This window comes from Cydia splendana, chromosome 16, assembly GCF_910591565.1.
Source record: "Cydia splendana chromosome 16, ilCydSple1.2, whole genome shotgun sequence".
Lineage (NCBI taxonomy): Eukaryota > Metazoa > Arthropoda > Insecta > Lepidoptera > Tortricidae > Cydia > Cydia splendana.
This window is the reverse complement of record NC_085975.1, coordinates 14,525,162-14,546,058: the sequence shown is the minus strand read 5'-3', so window position 1 is coordinate 14,546,058 and position 20,897 is coordinate 14,525,162. Positions and strand designations below refer to the sequence as shown.

Sequence of the window (20,897 nt, the reverse complement as noted above, 5' to 3'; positions counted from 1 at the left end):
TTTTAATGTCATTTCGTTGAACCTTACGATCATAGCGGGATTAATCTTGGCAAGGAAATTATTTTCAAATAGGACAAGTGCATGGGGTTGGTATTTTTTGGGATATCTAACTTATTTTTATCGTATTCGATAGAACTGTACCGCTAGTGTAGATTTCAATGGCGTGACGTAACGTACGCGTTTGCGTCAAGTAAGTATATTTTTGTGTAAGATTTTGAGTTTTCAAAACGTCCCGCTTGGCGCGCTGTTCAAATACCCAATCAAAATGAGACTTAACGTAAACGCGTACATCCGTCACAGGTTCAGTTGTGTTCAGTGCAGTACGGTTACCATCAGTTTGTCACTGACATAAACGCCGTCGAGAACGTAATTTACTTTCTATACATCTCGCTCGCACTCGCATATTAGTGCAAACGGGACGTATAGAAAGTAAATTACGTTCTCGACGGCGTTTATGTCAGTGACAAACTGATGGTAACCGTACAGGGTTCAGTACGGTTACCATCAGTTTGTCACTGACATAAACGCCGTCGAGAACGTAATTTACTTTCTATACATCTCGCTCGCACTCGCTTATTAGTGCAAACGGGACGTATAGAAAGTAAATTACGTTCTCGACGGCGTTTATGTCAGTGACAAACTGATGGTAACCATACAGTACGGTTACCATCAGTTTATCACTGACATAAACGCCGTCGAGAACGTAATTGACCGGAGCGTAGCGAAGGTCTAAGTTTCGACTGGAGCATTTTGCTTTTGTATGTCCGGATGTTCTCCTCTACAGGTCGCAATTCTTAACCGAATCTCATGAAATTTTGTGACTGGATTCTATGTCTAAATATTTTTTTTTTGTCCGTCCGGTTTTTTGAATTTTTTTAAAATGGCGGAGTCGTGATAGCTCGCGCCTAAACAAATAGTGGTATCGGTACCATACGAGTGTTTTCTTTTTGAGATATGTTTATAGATTAAATGGCCAAAAATTCAGAAAATTTATTTCGCTGGTTTCGGAGGTATTCAGATATTTAATTTTAACTAATTTTAATTTGAGAAGGAGTAGCTAAATTTCGTCAACCCATCTAAGAACTATTTGGCTCAGTTTGTAAACGTTCGCTTTTTCTGTTTGCACACAGGGTCTGGGTTCGATACCCAGTAATTGTATGCTGGGATAATTATAACTTTTTGTATTTTTTTACACATAAATTTCGTATTGTTTTTTTTTAATTTACTATATTTAAAGCTCCATGTTATTTAAAGCTCTGCTCGCGAGGTCTACAGCTCACAGAGCCACTAGTTTACTTTCTATACATCTCGCTCGCACTCGCATATTAGTGCAAACGGGATGTATAGACAGTAAATTACGTTCTCGACGGCGTTTATGTCAGTGACAAACTGATGGTAACCGTACAGTTGTGTATATTACATAGGTAATTATCTTTTTCCTAGATGCTTTTTAAATACGGAGGTGAGGAGGTTGAGATTGTGGTCAGATTTGAATCATATTTTGACATTCCATTGTGTTTATTCTCATTTTAAAAACGAGACGGTCGTATAACCGAAGTTAGGATATCTATCTCTAGTTGATATAAGAAAACAAAATAGCGTATAAAAATATATATATTACTATTCAACTTACACTATGCAAAGTTACTTACAATTCTTATTAATGAACACAAAAATATTCTGTACTTACAATATTTAAATGTAACTAAGTAGGTATGTTACCTATCCTTACAAACACGGATAGTTTTTAAAATAACATACTCAGGAGTAACGTAACGCTGGACGAAGGTACAAAAAATTGTGTTAGTTTTAGTTTCAAGATTCATCTGAACGCATTACAAAATTTTATATTTTTGGTAGATTCGTTATGCTACACTTAAACAGTGAGCGTCTCCAAATCGCTGTATAAATCATTTTAGTCTACATTTAGAGATTTAAAAAAATCAAATGTCTCAGAGTGATTCAATGTCAGATCAGTCTATTACAATAGGTACTATTTAAACAGCGTCAAGGGAGAAACATGATTTCTAATTTGTGACGAGTTTAAGCATTACGAGTACTGTAATAAATTACATCAGTAGGCGTACGGATCGCTTTATCCACGTGATAAAATAACTGTCACTTTTTAACTCCGCGGGATAGAAAGTGACGGACACCGTTTTATCACGCTGTCATGTAGACAAAAACGACCATCATGTCCGTACAGAACTAGACGACATATCTTAATATAACATGTTTTATTTACAGATATACAAAGTCGTGGTCTACCTCGAATTTCTCGTGAAGTCGTTGAGGCAACTCCGATACTATATTTGTTGGTATTTTATCTGTAACAACATACAAAATAAATTAGTATGAGATACGAAAGAGACACAAATGCGAAATCTGACAGTTGTACATGTCGAAATTGGACATGTACAACTGTGAGATTTCGCGTCCACATCAAATCAATACTTTATTTTGATTCTATCAAATGTAATGCACATAGCATGTTCTATGTAATGTATGTGTGTATGTATGTAATGTGTAATGTTGATAACCGATCGGTAAGGTTTCAAAGTTGGTAACAATTCATGACATGCCTACCTACTCATAAATAAGGATGTCGAAGACCTTACGAAGACAGAGGAACAGAAAACCTAAACATCAATGTGCGGATGCGACTGGGACACAAGGTGACAGAAAGACTCACCATTACATCTATAGACGAGGTCCGACCAGATAATCATCTCCTGCGAGAAACAGAACACTCCAAGCCTGCCTCCCTTCAGCGTGAGATCGTAGACGTTCCCAGAGTCGGCCACCAGTTGATCCTGCTCGTATATCTTGAGGCGGATCAGACCGATCTTAGGCCGGTGAATCACTCTCCAACGGTAAGCAGTCTTCTCCTCCCAGCCTTTGTTGCGTGAGTCTTTCCACAGCAGCTCCACCTAAAAAGATGTTGAGTATTGAGTATAATAAGCATAGTTAATATAATTACTGTTTACTGAAAAGTCAGATACTTACCTCTACAGAGCAAGGAAGATCATCGCAGGGGAATCCCAAAGAGTTGACATATTTTACCCATATGTACGGTATAGCGATAGCGACCATTGCAGTAGCGACCAGAGCAGACGCATGGGTCAATATCTGTATCTCATCCATATTATTACGTAGTAATTAACGTTTGTCGTCCTAGCACATGATTAACGTGACAGTATCTCGCGGCGAGATACACTACCCATATTTTTCTATGTTAATTAAAGAGGAACGGGTAGTCTATCTCGCCGCGAGATATCATGTGCTAGCCCGGCTGATATCAAAAGCCATTACCTGGTCCGGAGTAGACTCAGTATTCCAAAGCGCGTTCCTCAGGATTCTTCCAGGGCCGGTCTTGGAGTTGACGAGTTTGAGTTGTATGCCGGGCTCGGCGACCGCACGGAATGGCGACGTCTGCCAATACGTTTGGGTCTTCCTCTTCCACATTACTACGTAGAAGCGTTTGTTGTTCTGGTAACTGGAAATCATAAACGCTTAAGTAATGTTGTTTGATTTGACAATGAATTCAATGGATAAGAGATTCATAAAGGAACGAAATCGATAACATCACAGGAGAGCGGTGGATTTAATTGGACCAAACATACGATATAATATAATGCAAAATATATGAGAAGATATGATTTTAAATTCGTTGGCCGGCTTTGGTAAGAAGCCATCATCTCTTATGGATAAGAGAACGCGTAAAACTTTTGAGAAGAGCTAACCACTGAAGACATCAGTACCAGCAAAGAGAATTGATTGTAATAGAGAAGACAAATCTAAGGAAAAAACGTGCCCCTTAGTTTGACATCCAAAAGCCTACTGCCAAGCACATGATTTTCGCGACAGTATCTCGCCGCGCGATATACTACCCGTCTTTTTCTAACTGTATTAATTAAAGAGGGACGGGTAGTGTAATATCTCGCGGCGAGAGACTGTCGCGCCAATTATGTGCTAGCCCGACAGATGGCGCTATACTGCGCCATATGTTTTGCGGTCACTGAATTGTCAAGCGTCATCTTCTGACAATCAGAGTTACCCCAAAATGTATGGAGCTGTACAGCGCCACCTCGTTTACCTGTCAAATTCGAAGAACAAAATTATCTTAGATTTTATACATCTTACCCAATCAATGTATCTTTTGTTCCAGGAATTAAAAGAGTACTTTTTAAAGATTTTTACTGTTGTAAGTATAAACAATAATAACAACATTCATACCCAAAGATAAATCCAACGTAGTCATCATCTATCTGTGTGTCCACAAACAGGGTGCCTTCGAAATCCACCCCTCCAAATCTATCATAGCCAACTGCCAGCCCAGGATCCGAGTTTAAGGTCTGGATGATTTCGGCACCATCGGCCCTGAGCTCCCAGTTGGGGTCCTGTTGGGACTCGCCTTCTGGGTCCAGGCGGACGTGGAAGAATTGTCTGAAAATTAACTCATTTTGTTTGTCTGCACTGCACAATCCAAAGTACAGCCTAGGCAACTCTACCTCTCAAACAAGATTACGGGTTATAAGCCTTTATAAATAAAATACGACCTGAGTAGGTATGTGATTAATGTTTACCTGAAGTCGGTACGGTATATCTGTGAATTGTTAGGACAGTTGTCCTTCTCGTTGACAACGTTGTCTCCGTCGAAGTCGTTTTCACATTTGTCACCAACTCCGTTACCTTAAAGTTAAAGGAACATAAATAAATATGGTTATTTATTTCTACTTGTGGACACGCTTCGTCTTCATTCATTTTGACTATAAATACGTATTAATTAGAGATCAAATACTCGTTGTCCAAATCCACAAGGGTTCTATTCCCAGTCGCTCAATGGGACTTATATTTTATTTTGTATTAACTATGCCCTCCAGCCGGAAAACGTCAACTTTCGGCCCTTTGGGCTAAACGAAGTTGCCTTTTTCCGACTCCGTTGAACAGAAAAATAGTATGCAAATCTCGAGCAGTAAATAAGAAAGTATCAGACAACACGTTGTACTCAGACATCTCTTACTTTATGTAATATACATTAGTATACAAAATTATCACTATTTTCCATTCTTTTTTAGCACCATAAATTTTCTTGGCCAGCACCGTCACCATCCATCATGAGATTGTGCAGGCAGGCCGAAAAGAAGATGTCGGTACGATTTGAACGCATTTTATCCGAATTGGCGGAAAACTACAAACTACAGGGTTGAGTGGAGGAAACGAGGGGAGGCCTTTGCCCAGCAGTGGGACACTAAATTAGGCTATAAAAAATGTTTTCTTACCGTTGCTATCTATTTGGTCTCTATTAGCGATCAGCGGGCAGTTATCGTCAATGTCCCGGATGCCGTCATTGTCGTCGTCGTCGTCGCAGGCGTTGCCCTTGCCGTCGTTGTCGTTGTCCTGCTGGTCGCTGTTCGGTAGGTTCGGACAGTTGTCTAAACCGTCTTGCACGCCGTCACTAGACACAAAACAGGGGATCTCATCGGTCTTGCGAATCGGTTAAATGCGTTTTTCTCAGAGGCCGTTTGACATAGATAATTAAAACTTGGGACAGTTATAGCAATTACAGCAGTCCATTTATAGGTATCCTTAAGATCCTCTTGATGCAGGGAATCAAGACAACTACTCACAAGTCTCTATCAACGTCGCTGTCGCAAGAGTCGCCGACGCCATCCTTGTCAGAGTCGTCTTGAGAAGGGTTCCGGACACGAGGGCAGTTGTCGCAAACATCTCCAATTTGGTCCTGGTCCATATCTTCTTGGAGAGGGTTGTACTTCTTAGGGCAGTTGTCAATTTGGTTTGCGATACCTGATTTGTACAAAAAGTAAGTTTAGTAGCTTTTAACCTTTAATTTACTAGTTAGTAGGTACCTTTGTTTTAAATACTCTGGGAATATCAACCAATCAACCAATCAACCAACCAACCATCCAACCAACCAACCAACCAAACCAACTTTTCAAATTATGATATTTATACCCAATCTAAGGGGATTACGTTTCTTAGAGCCATGAAGTGCATGGCTCCAGCTAATGCAGTAGGTATACCCTTAACGGGTCAAAATGGATGATTGCAACTATTGCAAGTTATCGAGTGAATATTCCTGATAATTCTGATCTATTTTGTCTTCGGTTCGGAAGAGTAAAGACAGCACAACATTACCTACTCATGAGGTAACTGACTAACTAAAATAAATATAAGGAAATTAACACAACCTTATGTTATTCTTACCATCGTTATCAATGTCAGGGTCGCATAGATCTCCAAGTCCATCGCGATCTGTGTCCTCCTGGTCTGGATTATACAGTCGCGGGCAGTTATCACAAGCATCACCAAACTGATCGCTTCGGTCTTCGTCGCGATTCATCTGGTCCGGATTGTATTTGAGCCAGCAGTTATCCTAAGAGGAATATAAGTAAAATTTTAGGTTATTCATTTTTTTCAGAATTAGGTACACTGTCATATAAGGCAAGCACTAGTTTACCCAAACAGAAAAACAGTAAAACTTAATGCACAAAAAAGCCACTGACATGGACCAAGTTCTTGGGACCCTATTTCCTCAGATACTAACACCTTCAAGGAGCACAATTTCTGAGGCCTCTGGCGACTCTTTTCTTTGGAGACACCTTTGAATACAAGTAACGTATGGTATCTGCTAAGATTCAGTAGATTCTATGATGATTAATAAAATGTTCAAATAAGCATATAGGTCTACAGCATTAAGCAGAAACTTACAGGATTATTATTAATGCCATCACCGTCCGCGTCAGGGTCGCACGAGTCTCCTAAGCCGTCTCCATCCGCATCCTCTTGTCCCGAGTTGGCAACGTGTGGACAGTTGTCAGCTTTGCAACGAGTCTCCGGACAGTTGAGTTGTTGGTCTGGATAACCGTCCAGATCTGAATCCCGTCCGCAGACGGTTCCGTTGCCGGTGTAACCCATCTAAAAATAAAAACTACAACTGTAGATATTGTCACAGTATTCCACTACTGGGCAAAAGGCTTTCCTCTAGATCTACATGACTCCCGTTGTTGCACTTTTTCCGGCCAGCTGCTACGGAAGGCGTCAAGTAATCCCGTCATCTTCGTCTGGGCCTGCCCTGTCCGCGCAAGCCCACATCATTGGCCACAGCATCTTGACAGATGATTGTTGCAGCGACAGTTTATTAAATAGAGGTCTGTGTGCCGTCGGAGATCGGAGGTGCAGCACACATACACACGCATACGTTTCACCTGCGATCTTTGTGGCAGGAAGTGTCGTGCTGTGATTGGACTTTACAGCCATAGGAAAAGTGTTTTCAAAACAATCAAAATTGCAGATACTTACGGCACACACACACTTCTGTCCATAGCCGCAAACAGCGTTGAACTGCCGACAATAGTTGACGTCGCAGCGCTGGATGAGGAAATCAGAATCGTAGCACGAGCTGCTTGTGTTCACGTAGTAGTTCCCTCCGCATGGCACGCATGTAAATGAACCCTAGAATACAAGACAATGTTAAGGTACTGGTATATATTAATTGTCATATTACTGATATATTAATGTCTACGTGGAATAACATTGTAGACCGGCCAACGTATTGACTAAAAGTTATCCTCTGGCGGTAAAACCGTCCGAAATTCCTATTACAACCATCTCTCGCGCCTTGTTATTTTAACTGATGTAGCTTTAAGACACTTTCTTTTATAATGAGTTCTTTAGCATTAGCATTCATTCAAGAAGAATTGATCCTTACCGGCGTATTAACACACAGCCTCCCCCTCTGACAATTCGACCGGCCCTCCGCGCACTCGTCAATATCCTCGCAACGTTCGTTCCTGCGCTCGTCGCCCGCGCCCCTCCAGCCCTGGCTGCCGGTGTACCCGTAAGGGCACGGGCCGCATTCGAATCCCCCGTCGAAATTGCGACAGGAAACTAGTTCGTCACAGGGGCGGATCAGATCGCATTCGTCCATGTCGACGCAGGAGTGGCCTAGGAGAATAACAGGAAACATTATAATTATTCAACACACGATTAAGTACGTAACAGAGCTGAGCAGTTAGAACAGTGAGTAGTCATTTAATTTCTACTGTTCTTTTTGTACTCGTAACGCGGACGATATTTTCTGCACAGCTAGTCATTTGCCTCTTAAAGTCAAAAACAAACTAATATCATCGACGTTACAATCTAGACGGGATATCAGATGGTGTTGGTGATCAATTATTTACCATTCCACTCATACCCCCTGCTGCAACTCTCGCACTCGTAGAAAGGGCTCTCTCTAAGAGGGCTGCACCGTCTCTCGCCGCACGGTCTGCGTGTGTCGCAGAGGTTCTCGCACCGCTGGCTGTCAGCTGTAACGTAGTCCTTTATTTTTACTTTTTAAAATATTTTTGAATAAGGTCAACCGGGATAAATGCGTCTCTTGCGGTAAATGCGTCTTTTGAAGATATCTCCGAAATGCAACATATTATTAACTATTATAGGCTATAGCCGACTGCATTAAAAGTTCAGTGGCCACATTTCGAATAGAGAGGGTTGCAATAGTTCTAAAATGTTCCGTTTATGGTTACGCCCATTATGACATAGTGGAAATAAAGTAATCCATTCATATCATCTGCTGCAGCTCTCCCACTCATAGAAAGGGCTCTCTGTAAGAAAGCTGCACCGTCTGTCACTGCACGGTCTCCGTACATCGGAGACGTGCTCGCAGCGCTGTCCGTCTACGTTACCAGAGCAGGGCCCCCAACAACATCACTCATCTCTAGTCATGACTCACCATTCCACTCATACCCCCTGCTGCAGCTCTCGCACTCGTAGAATGGGCTCTCTCTAAGAGGGCTGCACCGTCTCTCGCCACACGGTCTCCTTGTGTCACAGACGTGCTCGCAGCGTTGGCCGTCTCCGTCGTAACCGCTAGGGCAGGCGTCGCAACGGGGGCCGGCGGTGGTTTCTTGGCATTGTACTCCTATAACAAGTATGTTGATGCAATGAGAAAAACTTGTCAGTCTCTCTTAATAAGCTTGTCAAAAGGATTAATTTCACCTCGGCTCAAGATTTTTTCTAGTCATAATAATCAGATGGTAACCTGAGCATTATAAATTCCATTTAAATAGAAGTGGTAAAGTTATCCTCACTCACTTATTTTCCACTTATTTAAGAGCCACGCTGTCATTGAAGCAATCGCTATTTGAATTTTTAAGTATTTTTATTTAATATTCTACATATTCTGATACGACCCGACTAGGGATTGCAATCCGGTCCGGCGGATCCGGTAATCCGGCCGGATCCGGCAAATTTCTCAAGATACCGGATCCGGCAAAATTCACCTGATCCGGTCTCGGATCCGGTAAAGAGAATTAAAGCGCTAAAATATAAAATAACAGCTTAAAACACTGCTAAAATTTTAAAGTTCTCGCCAATATTCGAATGTTCTCGCTCGCAAACAGCAACACAAAAACTTGTTTGATAATTGACGCCAGTCTTCTAGCCGACGAAATATGTGTCGTCGTAGCGTTGAGATTTCCGTGCACCGTAAGTACTGGATTGGTTTATATTCAATTTAATGTGTTGTTACATTGTAATTTAATGTACATGTTCTTTCGTTTTACTTTGTACAAACCATTATAGCCCAGTTATAATAAGTGTTACTGCATTTAAAATTAATGAATAAATATTTATAAAACTTCAGCAGTTAAGTTAAATGTTTTGTCGAATTAAAAGTAATTAGAGGAATATATGTTGACTTTTGATGACCGGTCTGACCTAGTGGGTAGTGACCCTGCCTGTGAAGCCGCGATCCTAGGTTCGAATCCTGGTAAGGACATTTATTTGTGTGATGAGCACTGATATTTGTTCCTGAGTCATGGTTGTTTTCTATGTATTTAAGTATTTGTATATTATGTATATCGTTGTCTGAGTACCAACAACACAAGCTTTCTTGAGCTTACCGTGGGGCTTAGTCAATTTGTGTAAAAATGTCCTATAATATTAATTGTCCTATTTTTTAATTTATTATTATTATTTATATGTTATTTTGTTATTATTATGCTACTAAATAAAGCGGGAAAATGTAGTAGTAGTAGTAGTAAACACTTTATTGCAGAAAACAAGTACATAACACAGAGAGAATACAGTAAATGTGTATAAAGGCGAACTTATCCCGTTAAAAATGTTAAATGTTTTGTGTGAATACTTAAATATTTTAATGTATACTTGTATAGGTATGCACATTCATTGATTTTGTTTACTCAAACTAAAATGGTTGAATTGAAAGCACCTTTTTGTGGGAAATGTGGGTTGGGCTATAGATATTTTAAGAGAAAAAAAAGATTTCATTTGTGAGATTGATTATTGTAATAAGACTTAAATAAATAAATAAGGGGGAGGCCTATGTTCAGCAGTGGACGTCTTATGGCTGAGATGATGATGATGAAATAAATAATAAATAAATAAATATTATAATACATTCTTACACAGATTGACTAAGTCCCACAGTAAGGTCAAGAAGGCTTGTGTTGTGGGTACTCAAACAACGATATATATAATATATAAATACTTAAATACATAGAAAACAACCAAGACTCAGAAAGAAATATCTGTGTCATCACACAAATAAATGCCCTTACTGGGATTCGAACCCAGGACCATCGGCTTCACAGGCAGGGTCACTACCCACTAGTAGACCGGTCGTTAAAACTTAGTGGCTAGGGGTTAAGACTTAGTGGTAAAGTATTAAAAACGTTGACATTTTAAACTTAAAACAGCCGATTTATTAATCCATTAAAAATATCCTTAACTTCGCATATTAACGCTAAAAAACATAATAAAATACGTGACTTGATGAAATTTTTATCCGCAATACCAATCCGGCCGGATCCGGCCGGATCCGCCGGATTCAGGCCAAAATCCGGCCGGATTGAAGCCAAAATCCGGCCGGATCCGGCCGGATTCAAAACCAGACCGGATTGCAATCCCTAGACCCGACAAAATAACTCTTGTCTTATTAGTTTATAATTCTCGAATTGACTTTCCGTTATTACCCCCTTTTACTCCAATAAAGGACATAAGGTGGTGATACTAGTGCTCGATATGCTAATGGCCAATAGATGACACCCTGCTGTCACCTCTATTAACAATGACTTAAGTTTCAAGATGAGATGTACTGGGACCGCGTCGAGCACCAGTACCACCACCTTAATCAAAAGGCCTTGACTTGGCCTTTGACTTGTCTTCATGAAGAGCCTAACAAACATTTATCCAGCAATGATTATTTCAGTTGAACGATGAATCTCCTATATCCTCAGCAACTGACAATGCAACTAACCTTCAAAACACTTGATCTGCGAACACGACCTCCTGTAGCACTGCACGCCGTTCCCGTGGTAACCAGGCGGACATGGCCCGCAGCGGTATCCGCCGTCGGGCAAGTCTTGACAAGGCACGCCTAGAAGTAAACTTAGGTAGGTAAATATCGTTTTCTAGAAGTAAACAAGGTAAGCAATACACCATTGCTATGTTCGTGTTTTTAAAATCTGCAATTGAAAAACATTTCCACAGTTTTCTTTCGAAAAATCAATAATTGTATTTTACATACTGCCTATATTTTTGGGGTATCTTGCAGCCAGAAGTATAGTAGTTGCACTCAATTCGGCCTGGACTGACACTGGAACTTACAGTTGTGCTTATCCTTCCACTATTCAATTAATAACATGGATAAACTTAGGTACTCCTCCGAAGCAGAGATTGAAACTGCAGGCGGTGTGGCAAGTTCGTCCGTCGCTGGTCTGACGACCAGGGCATCTAGCGCATCGGAAACCTTCCGCCGTGTCCGTGCAATATTCATCCAATCGGTTAATACACTGTCAATGACTTACGTCTTTCAAAGCAAGGATTGGGGTTGCAGGCGGTGTGGCAAGTTCGTCCGTCGCTGGTCTGACGACCAGGGCATCTAGCGCACCGGAAACCTTCCGCCGTGTCCGTGCAATATTCACCTAAAGTATTTAAAAATGGTTACAAAACTATGCGTTTCACTTTTTTGTGATGAGTGAAAAGTTAAATACAAATTGAAATTAAATACAATTTCATGGAATATAAATGAAGACTAAGATTCTTAAACGAAATATGTAAAAATTCAAAAGCACATTCATCGTTAGCTACACGGATATTTTTACTTCTTAAACCAACCAACACCCTTTTTTTCACCCCCAACATTTAAAAAAATTAAAACATCGCTCCTAGGATTTTAATTCTACACCAGCAAAGCAGTTGTCTTCTAAATTTTGCAGGGTCTTCTTCTCTAGGCGTTGTAGGTGTTGTAGGCGTTGTGGGTTGATCGATGTGCGTTTGAGCTGCGTATTCCTTACCATTACTGCAAGGTCGCCTGTCGCAGGTGACGGGTCGGCAGCGGCGCCCGTCGCCCTCCGTGCCGGGCGGGCAGGGCCCGCAAGCTATGCCTGTGGCGGTGTTCCGGCAATCCACTCCTGCCATGTAAAATCAATAAGGCTTCAAACAGGTTAAGAAGTATTTGGGCCATTTCAAATACATTATGATGTCGGGTGGTTCCGTTCACGCATCATATAGACTCCATTTTCGTTATTACTCGAATAAAGTAAATGGAGGGTTTTTGGTACATTGCGTGCGAAGACTTATCCTCTAATAATGGTCCCTAATATGACGGTTCTATCAAGAACAGTTTTGAATAATTCGCGGTTAGTTTCCCTAGACTTATATCGACCGGGACAAAATGCATGTGACTGCGTCGAAATATCGGGAGGTCAAAAACAATACTATCACGGTCCATATCCCGGTCAATATAAGTCTAGTGGTTTAAAAAAAAACGAAGTGCGAGTCGGACTCGCGTTCCAAGGGTTCCGTACATAAGTTCGACTCACGCTTGACTGCACATTTCTAATAGGTTTTCCTGTCATCTATAGGTAAAGTACTATTTAGTGTATTTTTTTCAAAATTTTAGGCCCAGTAGTTTCAGAGATAAAGGGGTGGGGGGGGGGGGGAATGGTCGGACAGACAGACAGACGCACGAGTGATCCTATAAGGGTTCCGTTTTTTCCTTTTGAGGTACGGAACTCTAATAATTGATGAAATATGTTTTTACCGTAGGTATTTTGTTACATTTCTAAATACTTAAACGAATGTTCTAAACTTCCAAAAAATGTCTACAAACATTTCATGTGACAGATACTCCATAAAAAAAAATAACTGAAATAGGGACCATCGTTCGATGCGAGAAGTATAAAGAGCTTTCATACGAGATCTTCACCTACTTTAATACTTTTAGGGTTCCGTACCTCTAAAGGAAAAACGGAACCCTTATAGGATCACTCGTGCGTCTGTCTGTCTGTCCGACCAGGCATTCCCCCCCTTTATCTCTGAATCTACTGGGTCTAAAATTTTGAAAAAAATGCACAAAATAGTACTTTACCTATAGATGACAAGAAAACCTATTAGAAATGTGCAGTCAAGCGTGAGTCGGACTTATGTACGGAACCCTTGGAACGTGAGTCCGATTCGCACTTGACCGGTTTTTGATGTCATTAAACGTGCAAGGAAAACTCATCTACGAAATGGGTAAAGTTGTGTAATCCTTAGATACCTATATTTGATGAACTCTCACGGCTCGCAGTTTATGGTCACATAATACACACTTGGTCACTGCAGCACAGTGCTTCATTTTGCTCGTCAAATCATGATCATAAAACTATAGAGCAAATGAAATTCTTTTATTAACCCCTCGAGTACCGCGAGGCGATATCGCGCCATTGCACACGTAATTTCGTACAAAATGTATAAAAAGCCAAATATCCCTGGGACAGTGTAAAGGATGACTCACGTTAGATCGAGCCGTGTCCGGGTCGGAGCTTCCGGAGCTTACTTTTTTATGGCATGACAGGCGTTCACGTGAAGCTTTCCATAGAAAACGATGCACCGGAAGGTCTAACGTGAGTCATCCTTAAAACTGAAGACGCCGGTTCGAATCCGGCCTCACTCATTAAGGTACAAGTTCTCGTCACTCACGTCAGCGTGTCGAGCACTGGGACGTTTCCCTTAAATAATTAATAAAATTTTGTTCTTGTCTACATCAATAAAATAGATTAGAGTATGTGCGGAAAGAGAAGAGTCGTAGAATGTATTGGAACCCATACATTTCACGACTCTTCTATTTCCGCACAGACTATAATACCTAAATAATGTAGTCTTAGTGAATCACGGCTGTTAATATGCTTTAGGATATGGCCAAGTAAATACTACATTTCAGTTGCCAAACCTTTCATGAGTAAATTATTACCTCTCACTCAATCAAGCGCGTCCAAAACAATTTGAGGTCGCAATTCGAAGGGACAAATTCAAATTTGCCTACGGAGTTACCGGCCCCACTATATTTGTGACCATACATATTCATGAACTCAGGCTAATCAAGCAACTTCACGTTATTCGTAACAATTTTACGTGGGCAAAAGTACGAGTAACTCTGTAGGCAGATTCTGTAGAGGTGAAATGAAACGCGTTGTGATAAGCGAATTGTTTAATAACACCCACACAATTACATTAAGTTGCTTGATTACCTTTGTATCCTTACAGTGGGCTCATAAAATGTGGAGCAGAACTGAGAACATTGTTATTTTGAACTAAAAACTCCTAAATTTTTGAAGTTTTCACTCAAAAGTGCTCAACATTTTCGTGAGCCGACTGTAACCGTGAAGATAAATTTGAAATAAGAACTAAGAAGCAAACTGAAGAAAACACAAACATTACTTATTACAAGAAATAAAAAAGTTAAGTACAAATATAGTTCTAGGTACGATTACTAGGAATAGTAGGAATGAAGCCCTCGTTTAATGAAATTTCTCGGAGCACTTTGATCTTTTTTAAAAAATTTAATACCTAACTTTTTTTAAACTTCCTTTTAACTTTAACAGACTCGACAGACACTATTTTAAGCAAACGCTACCGGGTCAACATTAGGACATACTTAGGTTAATTTTGGTCCTTCTTTCTTTGCACTTGATCGACAATGGAGTCAATGGATAATTAATGAACACGCAAACGCAATACCTCAAAAACATAAAAAAACAATAGAGCATCACAATTATATGTCCAAGTTGGTGGAATAATGATTTGGTTTCAAACTCTAAGCTCGGAGTGAGCTATTTTTATAGATACCTAGCTGAGTCTAAACTTCATCTAACCACAATAGCAAAAGCTTGTTGCACCACGTACCTACAGTCGCCATCAAATATATGGGAGCTGCTAAGGTGTCTCGCCTCTATTGTCAAGGCGTTAGAGTGCGTGTTCAGATATTTTTGAGCACCTGGACCGCTCCGATATATCTGACGGCGACTGTACCATGAAAGAACTGACTAACGTTAAATACTGAGAGAGCCGTATTTTTTTATGCAAGCTTAAGGACTACAATGATGTTGACAGATGGTTATGTGAACTTATGTGCGGTGCCAGTGGCACAGAACCAGGTGGGACGGTGGTCCCTTAATGTTAAAACTATGATGCAGTTGAAACTGCAGACATAAAATTTGAGGACATTATGAAAGAAAAAAGAAAATCCTTTATGAAGACAATGAAGAAGTATTAACCGCGGTAGCAGGAGGAGTCGGTGCAGCGCTCAACCGTCGGTGTGGGCTGGCGATGGCAGCACTCCCGCAGCTGTCGGTTCAGACTGTCGATGGTGCCCTTCTGGTCTGCGATCTCGTTGCGTAGCTTGTTTATCGTCTGGGAGAGGAGTTCTAGCTGGCGGATCACACGGTCTGAAAAGAATGTGATACTCGAAATTAAACTTTCGTGAGACATATTTTAACCTCGTACTAACCCAGGGCAATTTTGGCGCTTCTGAATTTGGTACTTTCTTTTATTTCTATATGACTTCAAAACTCGAATTTAATTTGTACTTGTACAAGTACACGGGGACATACGAGGTTAAACTGTTTAAACGACAACAGTTTCACTCACTTGAATTTTTAGTCGCTATTGGTGACATGTTTCGGGCCCGTCGGGGGTCCTTCCTCAGTGAGTCAGTCAGTGAAATTCAAGTGAGTGAAACCGTTGTCGTCTCAACAGAATGTGATACTGTTTAGGAATAGTGAGGTATTTAGGATGGCCGCTTCAGGATGGTTACCCTCGGTCCAAAATGTACCTGACGAAATAACATCAGTGCAGCCAATTACCTACATTGGCTAATGAAGACATTTGTGTCAGATACGATTCGGGATGGTACTTTAACTTTACTTTAATTAGTGGGTAAGGGTGACAAAAGACATGTGTGTGTGTGTCATTGGTATGTGTACAACCCATAAGTGCCGAAACCTATTGCTGATTTGTTTAAAATGTATCTTATGATAGTTTGATTTGCTTTAGTTATTATGACCTGGCGTTGCCTTGCCTCCCGGTTGCTTGTTTCCGGTTGGAGCGACTATAGGCTCTTAGAAAAATGTGCCTAGTACACTGTTTTATAATGAATAAGCTCTCTAAGCTATTTAAATGACCTTGGTCCTGTGGATCTCCTCATTCGACTTATAAAGATACTTACTTATTAAGAGACTTAGATTAGATTTTTATTATTGTATATATATGTTAGTTAGTAAGGTATGTATGTATCTATGGGCCTTAGTAGCCTGAAAATAAATGCTTTGATTGATTGATAAATGTCTTGCCATCAGTAGGTATTTGCTTCTTGTTTTCCAATGTACTGATTTCCATACCTATGTATAATGACTTACGTTATTCCCTATTCATTAATATCTGATCTAACTGAACTAAATCTCTTACCATCACAATCAATATCAGTAGACGGTATGTCCCCCCTCGGTGGGCCAGGGGTAGGCAGCACGCCGTTGTCGATGGCGTTGGCCCTGTAGTCGTCCCCCAGCATGTCGTCCAAGTGTCGCACATCCACCATGTCGGAGTTATCGACACTGACTAGGGGGTTGTCGGGGTTGCAGTTGAGCGCGTCGAGAGCTGCGCGTTCGTTGCCGTAGATTTCTACTGGGGCGTTTTCTTCGTGGTACTATAAATGGAAATATACAGTTGTTATTAAAATATTAAACGCCAATAGAATGAAGAATTAAAGTTCAAGGAAACCAGAGTGAATATAGTAGTGGATCAAAAACTTGCAAAGACTATAGACAACGGACAGATGAAACTGAAGAAAAGCAACAGATGAGTACCTAAACTTGTCTATGTGTGACATCCGAATAGTCTTTCTGTGGTCTTTGTATACCTACCTATTAGGAGACTCCACCTTCTTGATTTTTTTTATTTTATTGGTATATTTATTATACTTTTATTTTATTTTATTGGTATCATTCTCTCGTTCACGGGAGTTGAGGGGATCAAGGGGAGAGGCCTCTCCCCAGCAGTGGGACACTATAACGGGCTATGAAAAAAAATTGGTATTCTGTTTGTCTGCAAGTATCTGAGGATAATGATGTCATAGATTAGTCAAAATACTCTTAGTTTTTAAGCCACTAACTCCAGATTATCGATCACCATGGAGAAGGGCATTCCCAGGAGGACTAAATCATCATCATCATCATCATATCAGCCAGAGGACGTCCACTACTGGACATAGGCCTCCTCCAAAGAGGGCCACAATGACCGGTCTTGCGCCACCCGCATCCAGCGGACTCCCGCGACCTTTACCAGGTCATCAGTCCACCTGAACTAAATAATACTCACCAATCTACACTTGTCATTCGCAAGCAGCGTCAACAGATCGTATCTCCCAGGCAGTGCATGATGATGCAGAGGTTTGCAGCCCACTAGGAGCTTCACTTGGTTCGGAGACACTACAAGAGTCAGGACGCTCTTGGTGTCTGAGCCTAGAAGCCAGGACACCGACTTCAGGTGACCGCCATATAGGCTCTCTAGTGAAACTGAAATATGAAGAAAATATTGCGATCAAAAGACATTACCAATATTATCTAGCAGATCGTCAAGTAAGATTCATCGACAGTAGAAATTTCAAGTACGGCTAGGATGTTTAAACCCTCCCCTTTGTAATTTCATTAAATAAGGTACCTTATATCTAACAATTGTATTATTATTGTCCCTAATAGAGTTAGACCAAGAAAAGTCTGCAGCGATTTTGATAGCCCGCGCAGTGCAAGTGTTATTTATACGTCATAAATTTATAGAAGTTTTACGTTTAAAATAACACTTGCACTGCGTGGGCTATCAAAATCGCTGCAGATTTTTCTTGGTCTAACTCTAGCTCTTGTAAGCACTTTATAAATGAGCGAGAGAGCTTGATCGCCTCGCTCTTTTATTTTATTTTTATTCATATGTGAAATCAGCTCCAAAGCAAGCAGCGAAGGCATAAGAATGAAGTGTGGTTGTAACCTCACTAAAAACCTTAATCAGGAATCATGATTCAGTCTCCTTCACCTTTACCCAGCTCCCTATAATTAAGAAATAAAATTGACAATAATGTTATTACTCACCCTTATGGCTCTTCCTGTTGTAATAGAGCGAGACGGAATCATCGTCCTCGCCCTTCACATGCAGTAAGTCTGCCCTCCTGATTCCTTTGGCGTGTGGTCGGAGGACGATGGCTACTTCCCCGCCGCTCTGCGCCGATAATGCTGCAGCAATCGCGTTGTTTGTGGCCTCTGGAATATGAAATAGGTTCATAAACACCCGAATTAAAATACATACATACATATAAACACGCCTATGCCCCGGAGGTGTAGGCAGAAACCACGGATTTCCACTTACTACGATCCTGACATACCTCTTTCGCTTCATTCACTCTCATAACATTCCTCATACACGCTCGCCGGTTTAGGGTGCTCTTGACCTGGCCTTTCTTCAGGATTTCCCCAATCTGATTAAAATACACCCGAAAAATTTCAACAGGGAAGACAGGTACAAATTATCGTCAACTTGGGGACCAGTGATTCAGAAGTTGAAACCAAGGGATCTATCTTCAAGGTTTGTCCGGCTTTTTATTTCTTTCCGTTTGTTGATGATTGCCATGTTGGCTTGCCCTGGTTTACGGTATAATTTGCGGATTGTTCGCCCTCTACACAACAATCTACATATAAGGGCTCATTTAGACGATGCGAGCACTCGCATGCGAGTTTCATTACATTGCGGGTTTTGATCGGTCGGTTGAATTGGACGTAACCAACAGTCCGCAATGTAACTAAAATCGCATGCGAGTTCGCGCGCCGTCTAAATCAGCCTTAATTCAGCATTCCAACATAACTGGGCTCTTTAGATTTGCCGTATTGACAGGTTAGCGCCGTGATGCGTCAACATCGCATGTCCCACCAGGAAGACCGTAGAAGGGAGGCGCTAGTTTTTGCGCGCACCGTTACGCGTCGTACGCGCACCTTTAATTGCAACTTACGGGATTCGAGAGCAAATACGTGCGGTACTGTTAGCTTTTATTTTAATTGATCAGCTGGTGGATAAACTGGTCAGAGGAAGTACCTTTATTATGTAACAACTCCATATAAAAAATGTGAACAGTATTGGAGAATAATACCAACAGCATAAACTTCCGCTAGGCTAATTAAGAACTTTGGTCAAAACCGAAAGATTTCCGAGACAACAATATACTGGGTGTCCTTCTGAATCCCTAATAACGTTTCTCCTAGTCACTTGCCCTAACTGGTTGGTCCTAATGGGCACATGCCCTAACGATCAATTTAGGTTAGTACTGCGACCCTCGCGAAAACGAACTACTGCCAGAAAAGTGGGGTAGGTTAGGTTAGAACTGCGACCCTCGCAAAAACGAACCGCTACCAGAAAAGTAGGTTAGGTTAGGTTTAGTGTTAGGACAACTGATCATTATGACAAACAATATTAGGGAATGCAAAGATAGGCCTCTACCTATTCTCTTTACAAGTTGCACCAAAAAGCTACACGATGAAATGAAGATGTCTTGATAGCTTTTTAGTATGTTATTTCCTGTACCTATTTCAGTCGTAGCTTTCGATTGTTCTCCTTATTTCAGTATTACAAAGAATCGTCAACATCGTTACCCATAACCAGCAATTATGGCCAAAATCAAAATGATCTACACACGCTCTTATTCTCTGAACAACAAACCTGTTTTGATATCATAATCACCTTAATCGCTTCTAGCTACTTTTGCTTCTGTTCTGACTTTATACGATTTCTTTCGTATAGAGCCCCACTGCTGCGCACGCTATGTACACGACCCACGTTCCTATACAAAATTTCGTGGGCTTGCCCACGGTTTGTATTAAAACGTGGGCCGTGGATGTAGCGTGCGCAGCAGTGGGGCTCCGGCCTCAATAAAAATATCTACCCAATAACAGATCCCTTTGTTTGACATAATTATTGAAAGTCATAATGTAATGATTGTCAGATTATCATTAGTCTTAATCAGTGATCGTACATTTTCCAGCATTTTTGGTGCAGCAGAGTGGTGTTAGATAAGATAAAGATAAAAGATATTTATTCGTGACGTTCACAAAACTTGAAATTATTTATACCAATTGCGTCAACACCACTCCGCTGCACCAAATCGATTCGCGTGGTGTTAACGGAATTGGTATAGATAATTTCAGCTGAAATGGTAAATTAAGGTTAATATCAACGTAATAAACGCTAATTAATCATTAGGGTTGAAATTATTTATACCAATTCCGTTAACAACACTTCGTGCACCAAAAGTGCTGGAAAATGTACGATCACTGGTCATAATACTGAAACCTTTAACTTTTCAGGATTTTCGTAAGGTTATCGTTAGGTTAGGTCTTGTTTTAATTATGGCAATCCTGAAAAGTTGCGTGTTTCTGAGAAAAACCAAATTATGACTAACGAAAATGCGGACAAACAATACATTATGACTTAAAACTGTATGGGAAACAATAGAGACCCATCCAATAAGACTCAATTAACTAACCAAGCGATTGAAG

At 40.8% G+C, this 20,897-nt stretch overlaps 1 protein-coding gene across 2 annotated transcripts in view; it reads right to left on the bottom strand.

Moving 5' to 3' along the window:
- Positions 1–2,192: 2,192 nt before the first annotated feature.
- LOC134798373 (cartilage oligomeric matrix protein-like) overlaps positions 2,193–20,897 on the bottom strand; it is a 37,964-nt gene continuing 19,259 nt past the window's right edge. Inside the window, exons 2-21 of one of the 2 annotated variants that reach the window (XM_063770787.1) lie at positions 18,447–18,614; positions 17,683–17,879; positions 16,774–17,011; positions 15,585–15,755; positions 12,342–12,458; positions 11,853–11,969; positions 11,303–11,422; positions 8,756–8,944; positions 8,205–8,330; positions 7,733–7,968; positions 7,324–7,476; positions 6,733–6,939; positions 6,229–6,397; positions 5,631–5,808; positions 5,283–5,458; positions 4,587–4,692; positions 4,237–4,446; positions 3,313–3,496; positions 2,693–2,930; positions 2,193–2,327 (exon numbers count right to left, since the gene is read on the bottom strand). In XM_063770787.1, the coding sequence (XP_063626857.1) occupies positions 2,242–2,327; positions 2,693–2,930; positions 3,313–3,496; positions 4,237–4,446; positions 4,587–4,692; positions 5,283–5,458; positions 5,631–5,808; positions 6,229–6,397; positions 6,733–6,939; positions 7,324–7,476; positions 7,733–7,968; positions 8,205–8,330; positions 8,756–8,944; positions 11,303–11,422; positions 11,853–11,969; positions 12,342–12,458; positions 15,585–15,755; positions 16,774–17,011; positions 17,683–17,879; positions 18,447–18,614 (3,386 nt within the window). In that variant the 3' untranslated portion in view covers positions 2,193–2,241. The remainder of the gene's footprint in view (positions 2,328–2,692; positions 2,931–3,312; positions 3,497–4,236; positions 4,447–4,586; positions 4,693–5,282; positions 5,459–5,630; positions 5,809–6,228; positions 6,398–6,732; positions 6,940–7,323; positions 7,477–7,732; positions 7,969–8,204; positions 8,331–8,755; positions 8,945–11,302; positions 11,423–11,852; positions 11,970–12,341; positions 12,459–15,584; positions 15,756–16,773; positions 17,012–17,682; positions 17,880–18,446; positions 18,615–20,897) is intronic. The other variant, XM_063770789.1, reaches the window with a different exon arrangement.